The sequence below is a fragment of the Myotis yumanensis genome, unplaced genomic scaffold (assembly GCF_028538775.1).
Source record: "Myotis yumanensis isolate MYYU_CA2020_CCGP unplaced genomic scaffold, mMyoYum1.0.hap1 SCAF_1, whole genome shotgun sequence".
NCBI classification, from domain to species: domain Eukaryota; kingdom Metazoa; phylum Chordata; class Mammalia; order Chiroptera; family Vespertilionidae; genus Myotis; species Myotis yumanensis.
Genome location: NW_027223752.1, coordinates 123,554,917 through 123,580,094, shown reverse-complemented (window position 1 = coordinate 123,580,094; position 25,178 = coordinate 123,554,917). Strand labels below are relative to the sequence as shown.

General features: G+C 34.9%; 1 protein-coding gene across 1 annotated transcript in view; it reads right to left on the bottom strand.

Annotated features, from left to right (window-relative positions):
* Positions 1-25,178, bottom strand: part of MDGA2 (MAM domain containing glycosylphosphatidylinositol anchor 2) — a 339,368-nt gene that overhangs the window by 223,823 nt on the left and 90,367 nt on the right. The window contains exon 4 of the mRNA XM_070431541.1: positions 20,594-20,923. Coding sequence (XP_070287642.1) covers positions 20,594-20,923 — 330 coding nt within the window. The remainder of the gene's footprint in view (positions 1-20,593; positions 20,924-25,178) is intronic.

Here is a 25,178-nt window from a genome sequence, read left to right as displayed (position 1 = left end):
ACATGTCAATATAAAAGGTGCACTCTTACATATGTAACTAAAATGTCTCGAGGCCAGCATCAGGTTTTATCTATTTGCTCAGTAGGTCCCACGCCATGAGACATCTTAAGTATTTTAGAGGTGCTTAATAAATTTTTGATTGATTTATGGAGCATCAATCAAGGTTTCTAAACAACCAAAGTAAGAAAACTATTGATGAATAGTCACCTCTTGATTATTTAAGGCTTAATTATAAATTATATGAACTTCAAAATAATTTTTATACAAATTCTTTCTTTTTAATTTTTTTAAAAACCACATCAAAATGTCCATACTACCCAAAGCAATCTGTAGATTTAATGCAATCCCCATTAAAATACCAATGGCAATTTCACAGACCTAGAACAAACTTTTCAAAAATTCATCTGGAATAAAAAAAGACCCCGAAAGCTGCAGCAATCCTGAGAAAGAAGACCAAAGTAGGAAGGATATCAATACCAGGTATCAGTCTGTATTATAAAGCCACTGTTCTCAAAACTGCCTGGTAATGGCACAAGACCAAACATATAGACCAATGGAATAGAATAGACACCCAGAAATCGACCCAAACCACTATGCTCAATTAATGTTCGACAAAGGAGGCATGAACATACAATGGAGTCAAGGCAGCCTCTTCAACAAATGGTGTTGGGAAAATTGGACAGATACATGCAAAAAAATGAAACTAGACCACCAACTTACACCATACACAAAAATAAACTCAAAATGGATAAAGGACTTAAACATAAGGCGGGAAAACATAAAATTACTAGAGGAATCCACAGGTAGCAAAATCTCAGGCATATGACAAAGCAATTTCTTCACTGATACTGCTCCTAGGGCAATGGAAACTAAAGAGAAAATAAACAAATGGGACTACATCAAAATAAAAAGCTTTTGCACAGCAAAAAAAACCATCAGCAAAACAACAAGAAAGCCCACTGCATGGGAGAACATATTTGCCATTGTTATCACCGATAAGGATTTAATCTCCAACATTAACAGGAACTCATACAACTTAACAAAAGGAAGATAACCCAATCAAAAAAGGGCAATGGACCTAAATAGATACTTTTCGAAAGAAGACAGAAGGAAGGCCAAGGGAGATATGAAAACATGCTCAAAGTCACTAATCATCCGAGAGATGCAAATCAAAACGACAATGCGGCACCATCTCACACCTGTCAGACTGGCCATCATCAACAAATCAACAAACGACAAGTGGACAAGTACTGGTGAGGATGTGGAGAAAAAGGAACCCTTGGGCACTGCTGGTGGGAATGCAGACTGGTGCAGCCACTGTGGAGAACAGTATGGAGTTTCCTCAAAAAACTAAAAATGGAACTCCCATTTGACCCAGTGATCCCACTTCTAGGAATATATCCCATGAAATAGAAACACCAATCAGAAAGGATATATGCACCCCTGTGTTCATAGCAGCACATTTCACCATAGCTAAGATTTGGAAACAGCCTAAGTGCCCATCAGCAGATGAGTGGATTAAAAAACTGTGGTACATCTGCACAATGGAATACTACGCTGTGGTAAAAAAGAAGGAATTCTTACCATTTGCAACAGCATTGATGGAACTGGAGAGCATTATGCTAAGTGAAATAAGCCAGTCGGAGAAAGATAAATATCACATGATCTCACTCATTTGTGGAATATAATGAACAACATAAACTGATGAACAAAAACAGATTCAGAGACAGAGAATCATTGATCAGAACATCAAACCTCAGAGGGAAGGTAGGGGAGGGTGTGGGTAAGGGGGAGAGATCAACCAAAGGACTTGTATGCATGCATATAAGCCTAACCAATGGACACAGACAACAGGGGTTGAGGGCATGAAGAGGGAGGTAGTGGGGGCATAAGGACACATATGTAATACCTTAATAAAGAAATTAAAAGTCAAATAAAAGGCAAAAAAAAGATCAACACCTTTTAAAATCAAGCTTAAACAAACAAAAAAAAACCCACCCAAAATAAATTTTTATAAGTTAGTATTTCTACTAGATTTTAATTTAGTCATAGGAATGATACAAGGAGGTAAAATATTATGAAATAGTTAGTAGTCCTGAGTAATTTTCCCATGCTATAGCTTTCCTTTATTTTCAGTAAAGAAAAATCTCTACAACAGAATATCCACATGGACCCATATTCTAAGGCTTATATTACCTAGTCTTGTGGCTAAATTATATAGGAAACAAGTACTTATTTTAAAACCTCCTCACACCAGATGGTAAACCTGATATTTCTGTCCATGATATGAACAAGCATAAAAAGATCTCTTATTGCATTCTGTAAGTAAAAAGTGCTCTTTTTTTTGCACTGAAATACTTTTATTATTGTTTTTTACTGTTTCACCTACAATAAATCAAGAGGGGCTAATAAAACAAGGTCGACAATGTTTTATAAATCTAGCAATAGAGCAGAAAGAAAGCATATTTAAAAACAAAGGTGTGTTTAAAATATCATGGCATTTGCCTTTGAAACTTCTCAGGGGAAATGTACATGCAAGTATGCATACATACACAATGCTTATTTTTTAAAGAGTTGTGGAAAATCTTATTACAACGGCATTGTTAGTTATTTGAAACATATGGGGAGAGACAGAATCCTGGCGTGTAGCAAGTCTGGAGGGTTCAGCATTGGAAGATGGAGGACATGCAGTGCCATTCAGTCACGAGAACAGCTTTGGCAGGCAACGGTTGCTGCTGCTTCAACTGCCCTCTCCCAGCAGGTGCTGCTATGGTACAAGAATAGCCTCTGAGGGTTTCAGCACAACACAAAGTGTAAGATGACAGGACAAGAAACTCATTCTCTGAGTGGCATTCATATTTTCCCTGCTACACAGGCGACAAAGCCAGCTGCTAATAAACATGACTCGGATCTTGCTGCCTCATAAGCAGATCAGTGAATGGACCTTAGGCTAAGGCTGTTTGTGTAGCATTTGGTTAAGTTTATTTTTCAAGTATCTTGAATTGTTATGATCTTTACATTAGTTAGTTTTCTAACTGAAGCTTATAATAAGATGTTTTTAAAATGATTCAAGTAAATTTGTATTAACAAGGGAATTTTCTACTAAACTTTTTGGGAAAAGATATGAAAGCATGCATTTTTCTGTTTTTAAGCTTATTTATTGTATATGTCTGTCATGCACTGAAATACATAAATGAATAATGGTCACTGATTAAGCATATAAAGCTTACTTATATGTGGAAACTTATTTTTAAACAATTAAATTAAAAAACAAACAAACAAAAAACATGAGCAAGTAGTTTAGCTTGCTAGTGATTCAAATTACATTAAAATTTTAGCAAGCTAGGAATCTGAACTGGACTGAGATTTCTGGAAGAAATATAAATTGCAAAACAAGCACTTGCTTTTTTTTCTATAATAAGAATGGAGGTATTATAATAGTTAAAATTTTAAATAAGATGATAAGCTATTTAATTACTAAGATATTAGTAGGTCATTTGATGAAGGGATAATATATAATCATTTTTGAAAAATAGGGTATCGATTCCTCAACTTTGCGGTTAATCAAGTTCCATTTCACGTTTGGTATGTTTTTTAGGTAATGCAGAGTTAAGCTGGAAAACAATGGTTTTTGAGTATAAGCAATTGATTAAGAATTTTATCTTTAAAGCTAAATACTGCTTCCTAAACAGCATCCTATATAATAAAGAGGTAATATGCAAATTGAGCCTCATGCCCTCACAAGATGGCTGCCTATGACCAGGCCAGCAGGAGGGTTAGTGAGGAACGACCAAATGACTGAACAGCAGGCTGTGTGGGGAAACCAGGCCGGCAGGGGGGGCAGTTGCGGGTGACCAGGTTGGTGGATGGGGGGGGCAGTAATGGGTGACCAGGCTAGTGTGGGGGAAGTTAGGAGTGACCAGGCTGACAGGGAGGGGGCAGTTGGGGGCAACCTGGCCTGCAGCAGGGGGCAGTTAGGGGTGAATAGGCAGGCAGGCAGGTGAGTGATTAGGAGCCAGCGGTCCAGGACTGTAGTCGGACATCCCCCAAGGGGTCCCAGATTGGGGAGGGTGCAGGCTGGGCTGAGGAAACCCTCCCTCTCCCCCATGCATGAATTTCATGCTCTGGGCCTCTAGTATTATATAAAATAAAAATTATAGGCAGGAAATAGTCCCATAACTTAAAAGTTAGTTCAAAGATTCCCGAATTCCTGCAATTCTTATAGTCTATTACATATTTGTGTCCTTGACTACTCACTCTAAAAAATGGTGCCATGATTGATCTAAATACATTTTTATGTGTTATCAATGCATTATCCCTTGAAGTAATAGGAAACACTCTGAAAGTAAAAACCGAAGGACCACATATATGAAAACTTACTCCTATGCTACAACTAATACCTATTTATTTTAACACATTTTTTTGAGCCCCTTCAATAGGAAAATATGTTTAAAATTGGGTACAAGAGAGATAAATTAGGGCATTTACTACCTTCAAATATTATATTATACATTATGAAAACTGATAAATAGGGACAATTCTCAGTAAATGATCATGATCATTGTTAAATCAGAGGCCTTTCTTTAAAAAAAATAGATATGAAGAATTTGGGAAGGTTGTAGGTGTACAAGATTAGAAGTTTGACGTGGACTGAGGACCCAACCTACTTACTAACTGTGCAATCTTGGATTATCTTAATCTGGTTTCTCATCTGCCAGTAATAAAGAATGAGAATTTAAAGACAAAATGGTACAATGCACATTAGAATGTACTGTATATTGTATATATTTTGAGTTGTGTAATACACTTGTAAAAAGCAAGGCTCAGGTCAGGTAGCCTAGATTCAGATCATAGCTCCACCACCTACTGGCTGTGTGACCATCCTATATCTCTCACTTTAAGTGAGTATAATTGTAACTACCTCAGATATTTTTAGGGTTAAATAGAATAATATACATAACATCTAGAGCATAAGGTCTAGCATGTAGTTATATGTTACTTATTATGTTTTCTTTCTTTTTTTAATATATTTTTATTGATTTTTTTGCAGAGAGGAAGGGAGAGGAATAGAGAGTTAGAAACATTGATGAGAGAGAAACATCAATCAGCTGCCTCCTGCACACTCCTTACTGGGAATGTGCCCGCAACCAAGGTACATGCCCTTGACCGGAATCGAACCTGGGACCCTTGAGTCCGAAGGCCGAGGCTCTATCTACTGAGCCAAACCTGTGAGGGCTTATGTTTTCTTTCTTATCAATGCTTTTTATCAGTATATCAAGAACTGTATTTTTTTGTTTTACATATATTTCTATATGAGGGCAAAGATTTTGTTCTATTCATACCTGTGATGTCTCAAGTACTGAGCATGGATACGTATAAGCCAAAGAAATATTTTATAAATAACATAAATATATATTTACATATATAAATAAATTTCATTGCCATTGCCTGTTGTCTTAGAGACACATATGCATTTCAGATGAGGAAACTATTCAAAGAATATAATATTTTGGAAAGGATAGGAATGAACCTTTTTAATCTGAATAGTCCGAGGTATCCCCCAATGCCATGAAAGGAAAGAGGCTGCAGATTTCTGCCATAGAAATAATAATTGGGCTGGTGATTTTGGATATTATCATAAAATGGCACATAATACAGGTATCCCAGCTCTCGTGCTATTTCTATGAAGTAGTAAGGCTTAGGTATTCCTAAATACATCTATTCCTCCTGTGTGAGGATGGCGAATGTCTATGCTATTCATTTTCACAAAGGTCAGGCATTGCCAGGAAAACCATGGATCAGTAAGTTAAAAGGAGCTGTCAGATCATGTTAATTATGTGATTGCTTTCTTGTAGATGAAGGGATTCTAAATTAAAAGGAGGATAAGTTATAAATTATATATCAAATGCATTATGAAAGCATAGCCAATGAAAAGTGCTTTAAAGAAATGCACAAATTATTTTACTTTCTAGAGCAACTGTGGTCACAGTGGTAAACTCTTCAATGCAGAATGGCTAGAGAAATCAATTTACTTCTATAATAAAAAGGCCATTTGTCTCCTTGTACAATCTATGTGACATTGTTAGGCCTCTTATAAATGATCACTGGACAATGTCTGTGGTTTACAAATTCCCTAATTACACCACTGATTATGTATCACTGGATGTGCCTTAGCCTGTGGGAACTGATACCACCACCATTTTAAAAAACATTCTGACATAAAATGAAGCTGGCTCTTTCATGCTTTGTCAAGAGCAAAATGAAACAACCAGTGAACACAATGTTCCATCGACAAGTCAGGGGCACATGTTCTTTAGAGCAAATGAGTTTCAATTAACAGATTTGTTAGTAGATAACTGGTCAATTAAAAAAATAAGAGGAGGGATTTCTTCTAATACATGTGGCTTATTTAACAAATATTCTACCAATGTGTGACTGCATTTCATAATCCAATCCACCAGTCTGCAGAAGTAGAGAATGTTATAATAAAAATATGGGCCTAATTTTAAAACCACATAAAAACTCACATAATGCCATTGATCAGAATGATACATCACTCATTCTGAGCTAATGTGTTACTGTGAATGGAGTTTGGTGCCATTTTATTAATATGGTTTTACATTGCATTTTATTCCTAAGCAACGATATATCTGTTTAAATGTTGACTAAATATATTTTGTTTACAAATATTATTTATACAGACTTGGCAAAAGTGACCTTCTCTTTCATTTATAGTGGACTGTAATTCATATTAAATGCATTTCAGATGCAGACATTTGAACTGCTTGTCATTTTGTCATTGTTACTTCACATATGTAAATTCCCAGTCCATTTCATATTGTGCATATAACCTCCTTTTAAAGTGCAATGATATGCTTCTCCTTTCATAGCTTTGTAATCTAGTCATTTTTACTGGTATATCATCTCTAAAATCTGGGAAATTCTGATATTTATAGCTGCAATGTACTTGAGAGGAGTATCAGTTCATTGTTTCCCTGCAAATCATTGTCATGTCCCCTCTTCTAAAAGTTTCACTGATCCTAAGCTGCCTCTTACTGACTTTTACCCAACAAAACTTCCCAGGCTCCAGTTCCGTAGTCAAAGAGGTAAGAAGGCAGCCACAATATGATTTGTGGTTTCTGAAATGGGTTTACTCGTCAAATTACATTTCTCACAGTATATCTCGGGAGCCTGAAATCTCATTACTTGAACTCATTCCATTGAGAGGTTGTGTTTATATAAAGGACCTGGGTTCTGCAGCTAGAATTGACCTATGTACAACACCACTTCACTACTTAGAAACTGGGAGGCCTAGGAAAGTTACTTATGCTTTCAAAAGCTCAAGTTTCTCATCTGTAAAATGGGTATTATCACAAATGTACCTATTTCAAATGGTGTCCTAAGGATTCAATGAAGTACTAATTGTAAAGTGTTTAGCCTAGCAACTGGAATATAATAAACAATAAAAGAATCTCAATTATGCTTTTATGTAAATAGGAATTCTACTGTATATGGTGTGCAATTTACTTTGAAATGCTTCACCATATGGTAATGCTTTGTTTCTTAAACTGGGTGTGGTTATATGTGTGTATTCTGTAAGCTGTGGGCTTACAATCCATGTGCATTTCTATGTTTTGGGCATGCTACTATGAAAGTATTTTTTTTAAATTCTCACCTGAGGACATGATTTTCATTGATTTTAGAGAGGGAGGGAAAGAGAGAGGAGAGAGAGAGAGAAAGAGAGAGAGAGAGAGAGAGAGAGAGAGAGAGAGACCTATAGGCCCCTCCAGACCGAATCGTATCTGCAATTTAGGTCAGTACCCTGACCTGGAATTGAACCAGCCACCTGCCAGTGGACAGGTGACACGCCAACCAACTGCCACCCAGGCTTCACTGGTCAGGTAGCATTTTAAAGACTCAAACCGTGGGTCCACTCTGCTTAGGAAGCTAGGACAAAGCAATTATTGTTATATTGAGCTGCACTAAAGGATTTTTAATCTAGCTTAACTTTGATGAAATGAATGCTGTTCAAGTTATGTGCCTTTATGAGATTAGGGTAAATAAGGCCTTGCCCACTTTCATGAATGGGGTATGTGACTGGCAAAAGGGTCTGAACATACTAAAGCTCTTTGAAGTGCTGCTCTTGGAGTAGGAGAGAGCGTTGTGCCTCATCAAAAGAGAATGTGGTCACATGATTCAGCCATAATGTTACCTGAATCCTTTTTAGAGTATTTTAACACCTGCTTATAGTGATTTTTTTTTCATTTAAGGCCATTGTTGAAAGGTATAACTGAATATCAGAATCACCTGAGATAGTAAAGGGAAATATCCATTTAATATAAGATGGTATAGCATTTTACAGCATTCTGCAAAATCTCATATTGGATTTGAAATCTGAGATTCTAAGCTTAAGTCAGGATGTAGCTATCTTAATAATAAAAGGGTAATATGCTAATTAGACCAGAAGTCATTCCAGACATCCTTCCTGACGAAGCTGGGGCCGGAGGGAAGCCAGCTGGGTCCCAGGTGCCTGCAGACAGCTCGGGGAAAGCCAGCCCGGGTCCCGGGTGCCTGCTGGTGGCTGGAGGAGGGAAGCCAGTGCCAGCAGCCAGGGGAAGGAAGGCCTACTCTTGCATGAATTTTTGTGCATTGGGCCCCGAGTAGGAAATAAACAAGTATCTAAGCTTTTGGGCCCACTTCCCTTTCTATAAAATAAAAGGTACTAGGTAATCTATAAGTATCTTCAATACTTAAAAACTATGTCAATAATTGAGGCATTTATAAATCATTTTAAAATATCTTACAAAGTAGGAATTTGGGGATTTGTCAAATAATCTTTTATTTAAAACTAGATATTCAGAATTCATAAATATCCCAAACTATGCCAGAAAAATTCTAACTGTAATGATTTTCTAAATATACTTAATCTCTTTCTTAACCTCATTGAAATCCCACAATGAAGGATGAAAAATTGTCTATGAAAATTAATAAGGCCTTTTTTATATTAATATCTATTCATTTGAAAGCAAAATTTGCACTGTAATGGTGCTTCTAATTTATATTTTAGAGCTCTTGAAAGAAATTGCTTTGCTTTAAGATATTCCAAAATGTAAGATTAAACTTATATATTACAAATAAATTAAATCCTATAACAATCATTCTATTTAATGCTGGAAAATCTAAGACTCTAGAGATTTGGCTACTACATAGAGCAAAATGGTGTTCAAACTGTCAGTCTATGACTCTAGTCTTCATGGCTACTTCTATTGATCTGTGTTCCTCAACTGAAATGGTAGACTGGTAGTTTCATCTGTGAACATAAAAATCTGAAGTATTATCATAATTACTTAAGTAGTAAATGTAATAGCACCTCCCAAAACTCTGTCTTCTCCTCTAGCCAACAAATCCAGAATAAGTTTTGGTATTATAGTGTTAAATAATAAATCCTAATTTATAGTCCATTCTTAACTATAAATATGATGGGAGACATTTATCCTTCATTTTAATGAATATATTTCTATGAGTCTTTCTTTAACTCTAGTAAACTACTGCTAGTTATTATAATTTTAAATGCAAATTATGGAACCAATTTTTACACTAGAGAAATCTATATCGTCATTTATATTCAAATAATTTCCATATCCTCATTGTCTGCATTTATAAAAGGATAAAGGGTATAGGGAACATGAATTGGGCATCCTTTCTTATTTCTTATTGATCTGTTCTAATCTTAATTTTATCTGGGAATTTCAAAAAGTGTTTAACTGCCAAGTGAAGAAAATCCTTAACACATGAATAGAACCACTGTTAAACTATAACTTGTAAGGGAGAACCTTTGTTCAGATATTTTTTGGGAAAAAGGTTATTAAAGATGACAATTAAAGGAAAATTGAAAATCTAATGTTATTTCCATAACTACATTGATTCAGTTTTATGTGAGAAAATTCTAATATATAAATATGATTAATATTTGAACTATTAATAGAAAATAGGGAATTAATGTAATGCAGCCAAACTTTGCATTTATGCTTTCTCCCAAAATAAGTGGTGAAAATATTCATATCATTCTGCTTTTCAAAACAGCATAACTCACTGACAAGAACATCTAAACATGTTCCAAATATTCCCTCGTGCTCCTTCAAATAATCAATTTGAAAAGAAATTAGTATGATTGGTTCTTTCTGTAAATCTCTCTCTTATTTTCTTTTGTTCTTTCTCCTTCTCTCCCACCCTCCTTCCCACTCAATTGTCAATCCTTTCACTTGAAGGAAATGAAGAGCTCATGTCCATTATCAAAATCCATGCATCAATATTAAAATATCTAGGATAAATATATGCCTCTTCATGCTGATGGGAAAGTACTGAAGGTCCTAAAGGCATTATAAACACAGCAAGTTTTCAACTGAATATCCCTCTTTTCCACAAAATTGAGGAGCTCTTCTTTTTTTAAAAATTTTCATTGAGCACTCTTTTACCATTTTCTCTATGATATCTTCTTTTTTCCACCATCTCATTAGATATGTTTTCTTTGTTTCATATTTTTTTCTTAAATAAGCTCATACATATCTAATTACCACAATTAGTTGTGAAGTCCATGTTTTACTTTGGGCTTTTCTTCCATTCATCAAAACCAATTTTTTAATTAATCACCAAAAATAAAAAGATGTCTTACAAGCCCTCACCTATAACTAATGCCAAATCAATTTATCCTCTCAAACCTCTTCCACAACCTGAAATCTCTCACTCAGAATGTTGCCTCACCATATTCTAGACAACAGAGGTAAAACATTTTGGAATGATAAAGGCACAGCATACTTTGAAAGAGATTGAAGAATCATCTAAGCAAATAGTTTTTAACTGTGCAGTTTAATACAGTGTGCACATGTATATGTTTGTGAATTGGAGTCAGAATCTTTTGTCCAAATATAACTTATGTAGAAGTCATATATATATATATATATATATATATATTTCCTCTGATTGAAGTTGGAAGTGGGAAAAGAGGGTAAAAATATTTATTTATTTTTTTTATCTTTCTCCAGCAGTTCAAAGGCCCTTAAGAATATAAAAAAACAAAACAAAACAAAAACAATAAAAAATCACTAGTTATCATTTAAATAGTATTTGGAAATCAGTTACCCAGCTGATCCTTTTTTTCCATAGATTAAAAGTTGTGAGGTCCAGCCAGACCCAAGGACTTAAAGCTTCTAAGTGGCAAATTTGGGCCTGGACCCAAGTGCAGGGCTCTACACCACATTGAGCTGCCTGGTGTCAGTGAGGCATTCTCTTAAATTTACTTGAGAACATTGGTCACTGACTTCACTGCCCCTTAATGGGAGAGGTTGTGAGAGTGCTTCAGCCCCTCATCTGACTCCTATCAATCTTCAGCTGAATAAATTGTTTCCATCCCCAAACACACACTCCAATCTGCAGACTCTTTTTTGCTTAGGTTGCTTTTTTCACATTCTATATATTTCCACAGATTCTTCCTTAAAAATATTCCAAAGCTATAGTGGAGAGATAAGGAATCTAAGATGTAAAGAGGTGAACCAACTTCTCATATGAAGTTCATGAGTGAATCTCATGTTTTTCTTTGCTTTTTTGTTTCTTTTTTAAATATATTTTTATTGGTTTCAGAGAGGAAGGGAAAGGGAGAGAGAGATAGAAACATTAATGATGAGAGAGAATCATTGATCAGCTGCCTACTGCATGTCCCCTACTGGGGATGGAGCCCACAACCCAGGCAAGTGCCCTGACAGGAATTGAACTGTGACCTCGTGGTTCAAAGGTTAAGGCTCAACCACTGAGCCACACAGACGCAGACTGGGCCTCATGTTTTTCTAATTCATTGAGCCTTCTGCATCTTTTACTCTCTCACATGACACATCCATAAAAGATGGCTTATCCTCACTGCCTTATTACTACTCAATACAACTTTTCTGCTTTCTTTCTTATATTATCTCTAAATGACTCACTGAACACCTCCTGACAATGCAAACAAAGGTAATCTATACTGTTGGGAACACAGAGGAAAAGTTTTTTTTGCCCAATTGATTGACTGTGAAGACTCTGGAATGCCTTTTGAAGCTCTCTTTTATTTCTCCACAATTCTTCCCCTAATTGTCTTTTTGGAACTCTGCAGATTCATCCAATAAATAGCCCCCCTCCCCAATACACCAATCTGATCATATTGCTCCCTTGGTAAAATTAATTGGTCATTCTTGATTATATAAATGAGATGTAACTACATTAAGTTTTTTCTAAAATCTAATGACATATAATTCTCACTTCAAATCCTAGTCAGATGCCACCTGCTCTATGGAACTCTTGCTGACGAGATTCAATAGTTTCATCCTATATGCTTCCGTATCTCACTGACAATTTATAATGCAAGCACTAGACTATCTACTATTAGTTTTTCAAGTATATTTCAACTGGAATATAAAATCCATTATGAATTGGGCACTATGCATTTTTATTTCTTTCTATATCCCCTTTCATGTAGTAGTTGTTGAATAAATATTTTCTGTGAATTGAATGTGTACTATATTTAATTAATTAATCCCAGGATTTTGGGTGACAGCTATACTAATTTCTCTTTACTATATAAGAACTCTTGGCATTATTCTTACTTGCACTATCAGTTAACCTTGCTTCTCAAATCTAAATTTCCAGATTTAAATCCAAATTTAAATTTAAATTAGGGCTGAGAGCTTATGAAATAAAAGTCAGATCTACCAAATAATAAAATACAAATAATACCAATGATGTGTGCTGCAAATACTATGTTTATTTCTTGTGGTGAATTTTCTATCTTCATTAAGAAAACTTTAGAAATTTCAGGTCTTTTAAAACTGTTCCCATCGGATCCATCACACCTTTATTTTGTGTAACTTTAGCAAGTTCTCTCTTAGTCATTTAGTACCTTCTAATATGGCACTTGATAAGCCTTCTGAAAGTATATCCACCCTAAAAATATTCAAGCATGGATTTTTTTTACTATTTTAATGGTTGCTATTAAAGACAACAGGGGACAGAACAAGCTCCAAACACCACAACCTCCATCAACACTACCTGAAGCTAAATGATAGCAATGATACTTGGCATGAACAACTGACATTTTCTCAGACCTACTTAAGTATGAGTAAAAACACCTTTAGAAAACTTTGCTATGTCTGCTATTTTTCTTTCATTAAATAATCTGAATAAAAACTACATTACTTATTCAAACACAGATTCCAGACAAGTCACCTATCCACTCCCAACACTTCCAGATGATTGCATTTACATGTCTCCTTTGTAGAAAATCTCCTTCGGTCACTGAGCATTGCAAAAGTAACACAAGTGAGCAGAAGAAATAATTGTAAATTATTAAATAATTGTAAAAATAAAAACATAATTTAAGTACTAAACCTATTTTCAAACAGGCAATGTTAAGCATGAAATATTCCTGGTACTTTTTTATATAACTATGACTTTATATAACCATGCCTACCATATAGGCTAACATTGACACCCTCCTTTACTGAAAGCACAAATAAAATGAATTAAGTAGCTAGCCCAATAATTATTAAGGAACGCTCTGTACATAGTCAATAAAAATAGTATTTTCAGTTCAGTGTCTCTCAGGGAAATTTACTAAGCATAGTAGCTATTAAAGACTCTAAGGACCAAGGTGAAGATACCTGTCAATACATTTAGTTCAGGTCCCAGAGCTGTAGGTAAAGAGGAAAGCTTATGAACAGAAAGTGGGAAAGGCTGTAGAAGAAATAACTCACTGTGTTTTAGGGTGACGGTCTCCCTACTGACACACTGCAAAAACCATTAAGCTTCTTCCTGGCCCAAATCAAGGACAATTATTGCAGCCCTTCCAATAAGCTCCAAACTCAACTGAGAAGTCTCAGCACTTAGAGGAAACCCAATCTGTATAAACTAGTCCTGCCTGAGGCCAGTGCACAAAAGTAGCCATTCGGGCAAGAGGAAAGTTACTCGATAACCAGGAGACTCTCAAGTTCAGAGTGTATCTCAATTTTTTAAAGTTGTACTTTTCATTGTCTCCTCAGATATTAAATTTAAAATATATACGGGGTGGGCAAAAGTAGGCTTACAGTTGTGAATATGTGAAACAGTTTATTCTTGTATCATTTATTAATTATTGTACTATTTATTTGTATTACAACTGAAAACTTACTTTACCCACCCCATTATATAGAAACAGAGGCAAAAGATAGATGAAAGTGTTCAAAGCAGAATAGAGAGAGCAGCAAGAAAATCTTGTATGTTAGGAATGAGACTTTAGCAATTGCAAAGTAATCACAGGAATCCTTGCAGCATAATCACCCTTGCAGACAATGGTCAGCAAAAATACAAGGTTCCCCCAAATTCATAAATAAATATAGAATAAGGAAAACTTTAGAATTTTTGCTCTATTTATAGAAAATATATTAATACACATATAACAGTTATATGTGGGTTTACCTTAATTTCCCAGTAAGTCCATAGAGTTCAGATTTGTCATTAATTTATTTCTTAATAGGGTTTCACTATGGCCTGTGGGCAAAATATGGCCTATCACCTGTTTCAGTAATTAAAGTTTTATTGGACACAGCAATTCCTATTAATTTTATCGTCTGTGGTAACTTTCCTACTATAATAACAAAGCAGAATAGTTTTGACAGAAACCACATAACCTATGATGCAAAAATATTTACTATCTGGCCCTTCATAGATTTCTGACCTCTGTTCTCCATTAAATTGGAGGTCATGGATTTAATCTCACATTTTTGGAGTCAAGGGAGAAAAGTTTTTTGTGTCTAGTTACTCCGGAATTCAATTACATGACTTTTACTACATAGAAGCTTCCTCTGATCAAAGCATTGTCAGGTCTTACCAGTACATGTTTTAGTCTCACTTATGACTTCTCCGTACATAAAATGACCTATCATTCTCCATAGTTATCTGCTGGCTTAAATTTTAGCAGAATTTCATTAGTTTCTATTCTTCCTTAACTAGAAAAGGGTAAAGATGTAAATCCAATGGCATGGACATAATAATTTTTCTTTTGCCCTCTGTTCATCACATGTTCTTATGAATCGTGTGCCACAGGACCATGTTATCAAGAACTTTCATTTCACAGATGTGAATACTTGTACAGACATTTACTATCACAAGTGTAGTAACCAGCCAGGTAGTCAGCAGCAAAGCTCAAATTTCAAACTGATTCTCTCCATTGGTCACCTCCATGCACATATCCTTATGGTTTTACCTCTGGTTTAATCCTCTAAATCTGGGTTAATTTTCTGCTATATAAAATGCTTGTGTACTCTAACAAGGTAGGAAGATGTTATCACATTGGTATTGAGTCCTCTGGTATAGCTGCCCACCAGATATCTTACCACAGGAATTCCACACATCTCCATTCTCACTGTTTACATGTCTTAGACATGATGTAGATGCTTCTGCGTTTACCGTAAACCTACAAGCCTGTCAGGTCATGCAAAGGAGCACACGCAAGCTAACAAGCACCCCTGGACTTGGCCATAAAAAGACACTGGAAGAAGCAGTGGAGTATTTTTCAGCAAGCCTTCTGAATATTAAAAGTCTACTATAACGTTTATATTTATGTAAATGATAACAACTGAGTGACACTATTTTAAGGGTTGATTTTCACTTTTGTCAAAATTTTAAGCTAAAATTCACATGCCGGTTTCAGCAAGTATGTGGAGAATTTTCATGTTACAAAATTGAATTGTAACAATTATACGTAATTTTAACTCATAAATTTACAATGACAACAAATGTGTTTTTTAGTTATTTGCTGTCTAGCTAGATAAAAATCTAGCTTCAGAAATGATAATGAAAACATTGAAGTAAATCAATATACCTTGCTTATATTAATATTAATAAATACTAACCCTACAGTAAAAGCAAGAAATAAAGAATCATGTAACATGCTGGAAAGTTTCCTCATACTATGTTTTGCCTAATGGGCCCTCTCTTCACTGTCACTATCACAGTGCTATTTCTATCAAGATTTAACTCGAATGTCATTTTTCTGTGAAACTTTCCTGTGACCACATTGACAAAAGCATTCACAATTCCTACAAAAGTCTGACAAAACTTTAATAACAGCTTCCATCCCACTATATACTGTGCCTTATTTCTAAGTCATCTGACGACTAAATAATTTAACAACTTAGATCATAAGCTCTTTAAGGACAAGGCCCCTTTTTCTGTCACCATATGACATAGAGCCAGGTACAGAGCAGTAATACAATAAAATAATTACAGGAAACAAATTTTAAAATGACAAGACAACAAATGATCACAATAAACAATTGAATGTTTACAGAATTAGGAGGAAAATGCTTCTATTGTTGAATTAGTGTGAAAATAAGACATAATTTACCATTACATATATCATAGTTTTTATTATTTAATCAAATGCATGAGGCAAACTCCCATATAGGCTCTTTCTACAAAGTTTTTCTAAAATCAAATCATTGTTTCTTAAATATACTAGTAATTATGTAAATTAGAATTTACCTTCCTGATATATTTCATATATCAATTTTAAGAGTCCTCAAAAACATATCCAGAGCTGTAGCTCATCATTTAAGAAAATGGTTTTCAAACTGTATTAGGCAGAAGCCCTTCTGCTATCTTATCCTTATCTTCATAAGTTTCACATATGTCTCTTAAACAGTAACAATTAGGATTCAATGTAAGATTTTGTATGGAAAACAGTTGATAAAATTTTTTAATATTTAAAACATCACCCAAGAGTAGCTTACATTTACCATAAAGAAAATGTTTAACACGTAAGAAAACCTCTGAAGACTTTATCAATTCTAAATTCCCTAAAATAATATTAAAACCAAAAACATCTGAGATTTAAGAAGCCCCCACATATTTACTTATGTCTTAACAGTAGTACACATTCTTCTCTTTGACTTCACTCACCAATTTGTGGTAATTTCTTCTGAATCCTATATGGTTCATAGAATTGATATCATCCAAGATTTTTCTCCATGCTATATAGCTTGTTCATTCAAGCTCTATCTCCAGGAACATCTCTATATGTTATATTAAAGTACTACTTTAAGTGTCGTCTTCTATTATGTGGGTATAAAAATAATTTTTATTGACATCAATTAAGTCAATCAATCTCAGATCTACAGATCTTTATCCTATACTGTGGTATTCCACCGTACTGTAAGCAAAATGGAACACCAAAGCCAGTTTCAGCATGAAGATAGAATATGTCACCATCTTCAATGACTCATCCTTTAGGTTAAACATCAACTTTTTCAGGACTCCTCTATCAAAATACAGTCCCATGTGCAGGCCAGTCCCATGAACATGTCACTGTGCAGTCACTCTTAGAAGAGCCCTGTGCTTGGTTTAATGCTCTCATGTTGCCATCATGAAATTCTTAGCAAGTTCTGAACAAGGGACCCAATTTTTATTTTACTGGACACCACAAATAAGGGAGCCACACCTGCTGATGAGAGTGAGATTACATGAAACCATAATATTAATTTTCAAGTGAATAATTTCTTAAAATCAGTAGGAAATTTCAGCAAGAGCATGAAAAGAGATATCAAATGCCTCTCTTGCTGGGGTAATAGGAGGAGGAAAGAAAATATAAAAGGAAAGTTATATTCACAGATTAGCTCAACTCTTCAGTTAATAATTATTTACTGAGTATCTACTAAATACCATGTATTGTACCAGATGCTGAGATTACAGTGAACAATGCTGTTAAGTCCCCACATCTGTCTGTGGTGGTGGGGACAGCAAAGGGCAGTGTGTTGGACGGGGACTTAATATATCTACTTGATCTCTAGTATTGTTACCTGTGGTAATTAGACCAACAGATAATAGTTAGGAAACTTTAACTATAACAAGTAATTTTTTTTTATCATCAAGATGCAATTCTTGAATATTTTTTGCTTTTATGATTATCTTTTGTCATTTTCCTTTTAGGATTTTTGAAAATTTTATGAATCACTGCTGGTTATCTTCTCCACTTTGTAATTTACAATATTCAGTTTCAAATAGAAAATATTACATATATTTAGAAATGAATGTTAGGGCTCATTTTTGTGAATAATTATATAATGCTCCTTTCTTTTCTCCATTCTGTGCTCCCTCTTGTGTATACATTTAACTGTATAAGAACTATTTTCCACCTGACGAGTCTTGTTAAATAGGAGCTAGGTTTGTGTCACTGATTTTAAAAAAGCAATAAAACAAGACAACCAACAACACAAAGCAATGCTTATAATTAAATGTACATAAATCCTGTAAAAACTGACCCTTATAAACAAGGACAATGATCTTGGATCTTACAAAATTATTCTTACTTTTATGGGAAAAATCATATGTGAGATATCACCTAGGCCGTAGGGCAGTGATGGCGAACCTTTTGAGCTCGGCGTGTCAGCATTTTGAAAAACCCTAACTTAACTCTGGTGCCTTGTCACATAGAGAAATTTTTTGATATTTGCAACCATAGTAAAACAAAGACTTATATTTTTGATATTTATTTTATATATTTCAATGCTATTTAACAAAGAAAAATCAACCAAAAAAATGAGTTCGTGTGTCATCTCTGACACATGTGTCATAGGTTCACCATCACTGCCCTAGGGCAATGATGTAGGCAAGTAATGGCTCTTTGTTGATTTAATGACTACATACAAATAATGACTGACTGAACATATCAACAGCTTTCCATTAGATATCCTAAATTGAGTCCATCCCCTAGTGCTAGCACCAACTTTGAAAGATTAAAAAAAAATAGTTATTGTTGTTATTGTTTATATAGAAAAGGACACTTGCCCCCCCCCCCCCCAAATTTTTCCCATCACTCTAACTACCATTTATATTAATTGAGGCTGATAAAAATCAAATATCCCTTAGAAATAATGCAGAGTGGTGAAAAGTAAGAACATTTGTTCAGTCTAAAGTATGGATGTATATTCCTCAAGGAGTAAAATCAATCCAGTGTAAACTGCAATTTGGAACCATGAGAAAAACAAAACAAAACAAAAAACCCACACAGGTCAATCTGATCCCATACAAGAGTCAAAAAGCTTCCTGACTAGAAAAGAAGACTATTTAAATTTCCTCAAGACAGAGTATGTCTGCTAACTACAGTTGTGTTCTCTTTACAACACATATCATTCACCCTAAGATCATATAAAAATCTTATAATTCAATCTGGTAAGAGGTTGGCAAAACAAACAAAGCTACTTTGGAATTCTCCACATACATACTGACTGCACTTCATGGAATCACAAGGCTTTCAAACGTCCAGAGAGTTAAGTTACTGTGTCCTCCGACCTATACAAAAGCCATTTAATTTTCCTCGTGTGCAGATGTGCATTTAATTAAGAGAAATTTGATGACATGTTTTCATTTTTAACCCCCAAAAGAAGGACTTGCATTCCAGAATAATTTTATATTTAATCATTCTCACTGTGAAGAGATTCTATCATAAGGTGCCGGAAGCCAGTCCATCCTTGCTGCTCGACGCAGTCACTGCAGGGAAGAAACATCTGCACAGCTTATGTTTCAAGGGACCAGTATATGGCATACTGTTCTTAATATGTTTGCTCCCCCTCTTAACGCTATGTGTTTTAAACAGGACCACCTCCCCGAGAAAGGTTGTTTCCCCAGGTGAGGATTTTTATCAGTAAAACCCCTTAACTAAGTGCCAGGCAGGTAGTTAATCATTTTAACTACGAACAATCATGCTTAAGCTACATAATCTTTACTTAGAGTAACCTCCTTCAGTTACTTCCTTGTAGCTTAATAGAACAATAGAGTAACCTTGGAATGGAGATAGGAAATGCCCTAACCTTTGGAATAGAATGGATAGGATTAAGATCAAATAGTATAAATATGATGTAAAAGGACAATAAAGAGAGGAACCTGGCTAAGAGGAACCTCGCCATGATGATCACCTGAACGTGGCCTTCGTGTCCTTCATTCTTCGCCGACTCCGTCCACACCTATGGGGAACCCCTGGACCTGTTGGGGCTGGACCCCAACAATAAGGTTCTTTGGAAAGTCACATCTGATTACAACTTTAACATCTTTATCTTTGGTATTTGTTGGTGGAAAATACATGTTACATATCTTGTATTTGAATACTCAAATTTCTCTCAGTATTTTCTTCCTAGGACTCAATAATTTCCATTAGTTTAAAATTTATTTAAAAAATGCCTTAACTCTAGACATTTCTTGTTTAAATTTATTAATGTGCTTTTAGAGTGCAATAAAGGTTTCTCATTAATGAAATAAAAATAAAATGAAACAAACAAATGGCTACTATTTAACCTAGAAACCTACATCTATCAAAGCCAGTGCTATTAATTTTATTTGCATTATGTCTATAAAATTTCATGTAAATCTAACATGAAATTAACATGATATTTATTGGTAATTCAGAAGGTTAGAATTTGTTTTTAGGAAGCTTTAAAAAAAATAAGATAGTTCGTAGGCTGACTGAAGCTATTTCATCTGCTAAAGGTAAGGAAATTATTCTCAACATGAACATCTTTGGTATCATAAATATGCTTACCTGTGCTGCTGGATATGTTAACATCGATACTGATATCAGCTATTCCTCCTCCCTTCAGAGATGCTACACATGTGTATGTCCCAAAATCCGTGAATTTCAAATCAATGATGTCCAAGTTTGTTGTTCCTGGAGACACATCTGGATCAGTCTGTGTAATAACCATCCGCTCAGAGCTTCTTAGTGGACGACCATTTTTAAACCAACTAAATGTTAACTCCTCAGAAGGAACAGCTTCTACTTGGCAAGATATTTTCACCTCACGCCCAATCTGGATGTTGTCATCTTTGTGATAAGGATCTGGTGTGATCCAAAACCGTCCCTTTTTTAATGCTAAAACATAAAAATTCCATAAGTAGTTAGTGTTACTTTCACAATGCTAGGGATTTCATTTACTCTAGCTAATTATCCCTGGGCTGAAATAAAGTAAATAAATAAATTATATATATATTATTTCCAATTAATGTACATATCAATAAAACTTTATAATATAGAAGTAATCTAAAGACCTAAGTCACTTAGAGACTTCAAACCATTCAATCATTCAATCTGGTAACAGGCTGGCAAAACAAGCAAAGCTACTTTGGAATTCTCCACATACATACTGATTTCAGTTCTTGGAATCACAAGGCTCTCAAACATCAATTGGATAATATTTTCCAGTGATGTGAAAATGCTTTAAATCTATACATGATACATAAACACCATTGCTATTGAACTTTGAACAATGTAATCTGTTTAGATAAAGTGATGATGAATTAGAGTTTAAAATAATAATATTTAATAAGCTAATTCATTACTTATCTCATCCCTCAATTATGACACTTTGTAAACAACTCAAATATTGCACAAATGTCACATTAAAGAAAATTCTTCTAAAGTTGAAGCTACATGCTGACCAAAACTAGATTGGTAAGAATTAAGTCAGTTCACACCATGAAGCATTTTTATATATTGAAATAACCTGAGTTAAAAAAGAATTTTTTTTCAAAACATCGCTGTCACTGCTCTCTTCCACCTTACATAGATGTTTTCTTATTGAAACTGTTTGCTGAGTCTCTTGTGCATGGGACCAAAAGAACCTTGGCAGGGGGCTTGGAAGGCCCGCTGTGTTTGTATCCCTACAGCAGTGCTTTCTGGGGCAACTTCAGTGCTGTTCTCGCAGCCTGGGTCAGTAGTGATGACTACCAAGGGCTTCTGGGGGAGATCTATTGGTTTCCTGAGGGCTCCAGTTCTGAACTTTGAGTTACACTAGGGACACAATAAGGAATACAGTTTGCTCTTTTTTATGGCAGTGGTTCTCTTCTGCACACACTTTTCTCTTTTCCAATATCCTACCCATTTCCCTCCCTCTTAACATCATCATCTATATATGATGATATGAAGCACATGCAGTGAAACATGATTATCAGAATAATAATTGTTCATTTACTTTAACCAATAAACCTAACTATATAATGACAATGGTAAAAATGATGTGAATTTAGAGAACCTGTGGCTTTGGCTCAGTGGAAAGAGCATCGCCCTGTGAACTGAAGTATCCTGGGTTAGATTCCTGTCAAGGGCATGTACCTCGGTTGCAGGTCTATCCCCAGCCCTGGTCAGGATGTGTGTGAAGGCAACCAATCGATGTGTCTCTCTCACATAGATATTTCTCTCTCTTTCCCTTCCACTCTCTAAAAATCAGTGAAAAAATATCCTTAGGTGAGAATTAACAACAACAATGACAAAAAAGAGAACCTGCAAATAATGGAGGCCTTCTAATTGTATTTTTGGATACCTTTCCTGAATTTAACCAGATTTTTCTCAGTTGGTCTAATAAAGGCCTGGAAACACCATGGAAATATATAAAACCATGAAAGAATGCACTGAAGATTAATACACTTTTTAAATCTTAGAAATATTTGCTTTTAACATTTACTCTAGAGTCCCAAATATTTTATCTGCTTTCTTGTTTACATCTTAATGAGAAATAAACAAACATCAAAAACAATCTTTCTTTCTTTCTTTCTTTCTTTCTTTCTTTCTTTCTTTTTTTCTTTCTATCTTTCTTTCTTTTTTTCTTTCCTTTCTGTCTTGCTTTCTTTCTTTCTTTTTGTTCAAGAGATATTTATAGGGTTCCTGTTTAAGAATAGACATTAGGCAAGACACTTATTACATGAGATAAAGAAAATAAATATAACCCTGTCCCTCACATATTGTAAATTATGTACTCACAGATTATAGTCCAATTTATCTGCCTAACATTTATGATACTTATGTCAAGAAAAACTACACATTGCATGATGTGAAATGTTTTATAAGTGTGAATAAGTTTGAATCTCAGAGAGGAGTCCACCAAAATATTCTTTACAAAATGAACAAAGCTTCAGTCTTAATGAAAACACCAAAAGACAAATATTTAGATCATATTGTCATATTGTTTGTTTCCACAATAAAATACAATTTATGAACCTTAGTTGTTCCTAATCACATCTTTATTAGTAAATGGCTCTAGGATAAAATTAGGAGAAATTATTGCATTGTATTATCTACAGTCATATATTTATATTTTAATAGGCACTAAAATATGATTTTTAGTAGAAAGGGAAATGTGCTAAAGTATCTCTATCTGGCTACTATATTTGGTGTATAATATTGTGCATATATAATTCAAATGTAATTGAAGTTCTATAGCACATAGAATATCCTTTTTTAAAAAATGATTTTAGGGAGAAGAAGGGTGAGAAAGAGAGAGAAACAGAAATGTGAGAGAAACATCAATCAGTTGCCTCCCACATGCGCCAGGGCAGTAGGGATCCAACCTGAAACCTGGACATGTGCCCTGACCAGGAATCAAAACCCATCACCTTTTGGTGTAGGGGAGACACTCCAACCAATGGAACCATCCAGCCAGGCAGATTATCTTCCTTCTTTTATAAAGAGATCCAAAAGTAGTATTTAAAGAAGCGTTTACTTTGGTTAGCATTATAACATTCAAATGAAGAGTTTCCTTTGATTTGGTAAAAAACTTTTCTATACTGTTTCTATAGAGAAGTGATAGACCTAAATAAAAATTTTAAAGAAGCAATTCATTATTTTTAAAGTTAAAAAAAATCTATGCTAATTTAACAATTGCTTCATATGCCAGCATATTTAGAATAAATTTAATTACAAAGTTATGTTTCAGCTGCCATGTAACTACACAATAAAAAACCCTGAAATTTCCATTGTTGACTAATATTGATTTACTAGGCAGTTATATTTTCTAGCCCTATTTTAGGCATAGTGACATATTAAGGTGATACTGACATTGAGAAACCTGGAAACTCATCACACAAATTAGGTTTAAACTATTAAACAATTCAAAGCATAAAATTAATAAAAAACATAAAATTAATATCAATATTTTGTATTATGGACTGTCTTATTCATAAAAATAACTGAAAATTCAAAGTAAAAATATTAAAATTACAAATCTAATAATCAATCAATGAATAAAATTAAGTATGATTTAATTATATTTTTATAGAAAGCAATATAATCAAGTGAGCTTTAAAGAATGAACTCATTTGTTGATCTCAGAGTCAGATAATTTTATAATTTGGCCAAAGGCAATCATATTAGTCTTTCAAATGACAGATTCTAAAGGGGAAGAGGGATAAATGAGTCCTGCAAGTGATCAAGGAAGCTCAGAACAAGCAGCGCGGGTCCTGTGGCTGGATAACCATCTGGTGCAGCTTGTTTTATGCTATCCCATAATAAGCTATCCAGTTTTGTATACAGAACAGTAACATTCTCAGTGGAGGGCGGGGGGTCATGTGCTGTTTGTGTGTGTGTACCTATCCATAGTAACAGAGGACAGTTAAAATTATTTTCTAATTTACTTTGGCTGTTCAGAAAACTAAGAACATAACTCTGTAAACTAGGTACAGATACATTAAGAACTTGAAACCTAATACTAGTTTTTCATTTCTATGTGATCCAATATGGGCAATCTATTTTTTTTTTGGGTCAAGTGCACCAATTATAAAAATAGGGGGTTATTTATAATAAAAGGCTAATATGCAAATAGACCAAATGGCTCAACGACCATTCGCTATGATGGGCACTGACCACCAGGGAGCAGATGCTCAATGCAGGAGCTGCCCCCTGGTGGTCAGTGCGCTCCCACAGGAGGAGTGCTGCTCCACCAGAAGCCGGGCTCACAGCTATCGAGTGCAACAGCAGTGGCGGAAGCCTCTCCTGCCTCCGCAGCAGTGCTAAGGTTGTCTGACTGCCAGCTTAGGCCCTTTCCCCATGGGGAGCGGGCCTAGGCCATCAGTCAGACATCTCCTGAGGGCTCCCAGACTGAGAGATCGCAGGCTAGGCTGAGGGACACCACCCCCCCTCCCCACCCCCCTGAGTGCACGATTTTCATGCACCGGCCCTCTAATAAAGCTTTTTCAATAATTATAAAAAAAAATAGGGGGTTATAGTATTAGGCTCCCTCTGTGACCATTGTGAGAAATAGCTTATTAGCAGTAGTGTAGAGCTTCGAAAATATAAAGTGTTTAATATAGTTAATCAACTGGGAAGCAGGTTCCTTCATTTATAATTAAACATTCTC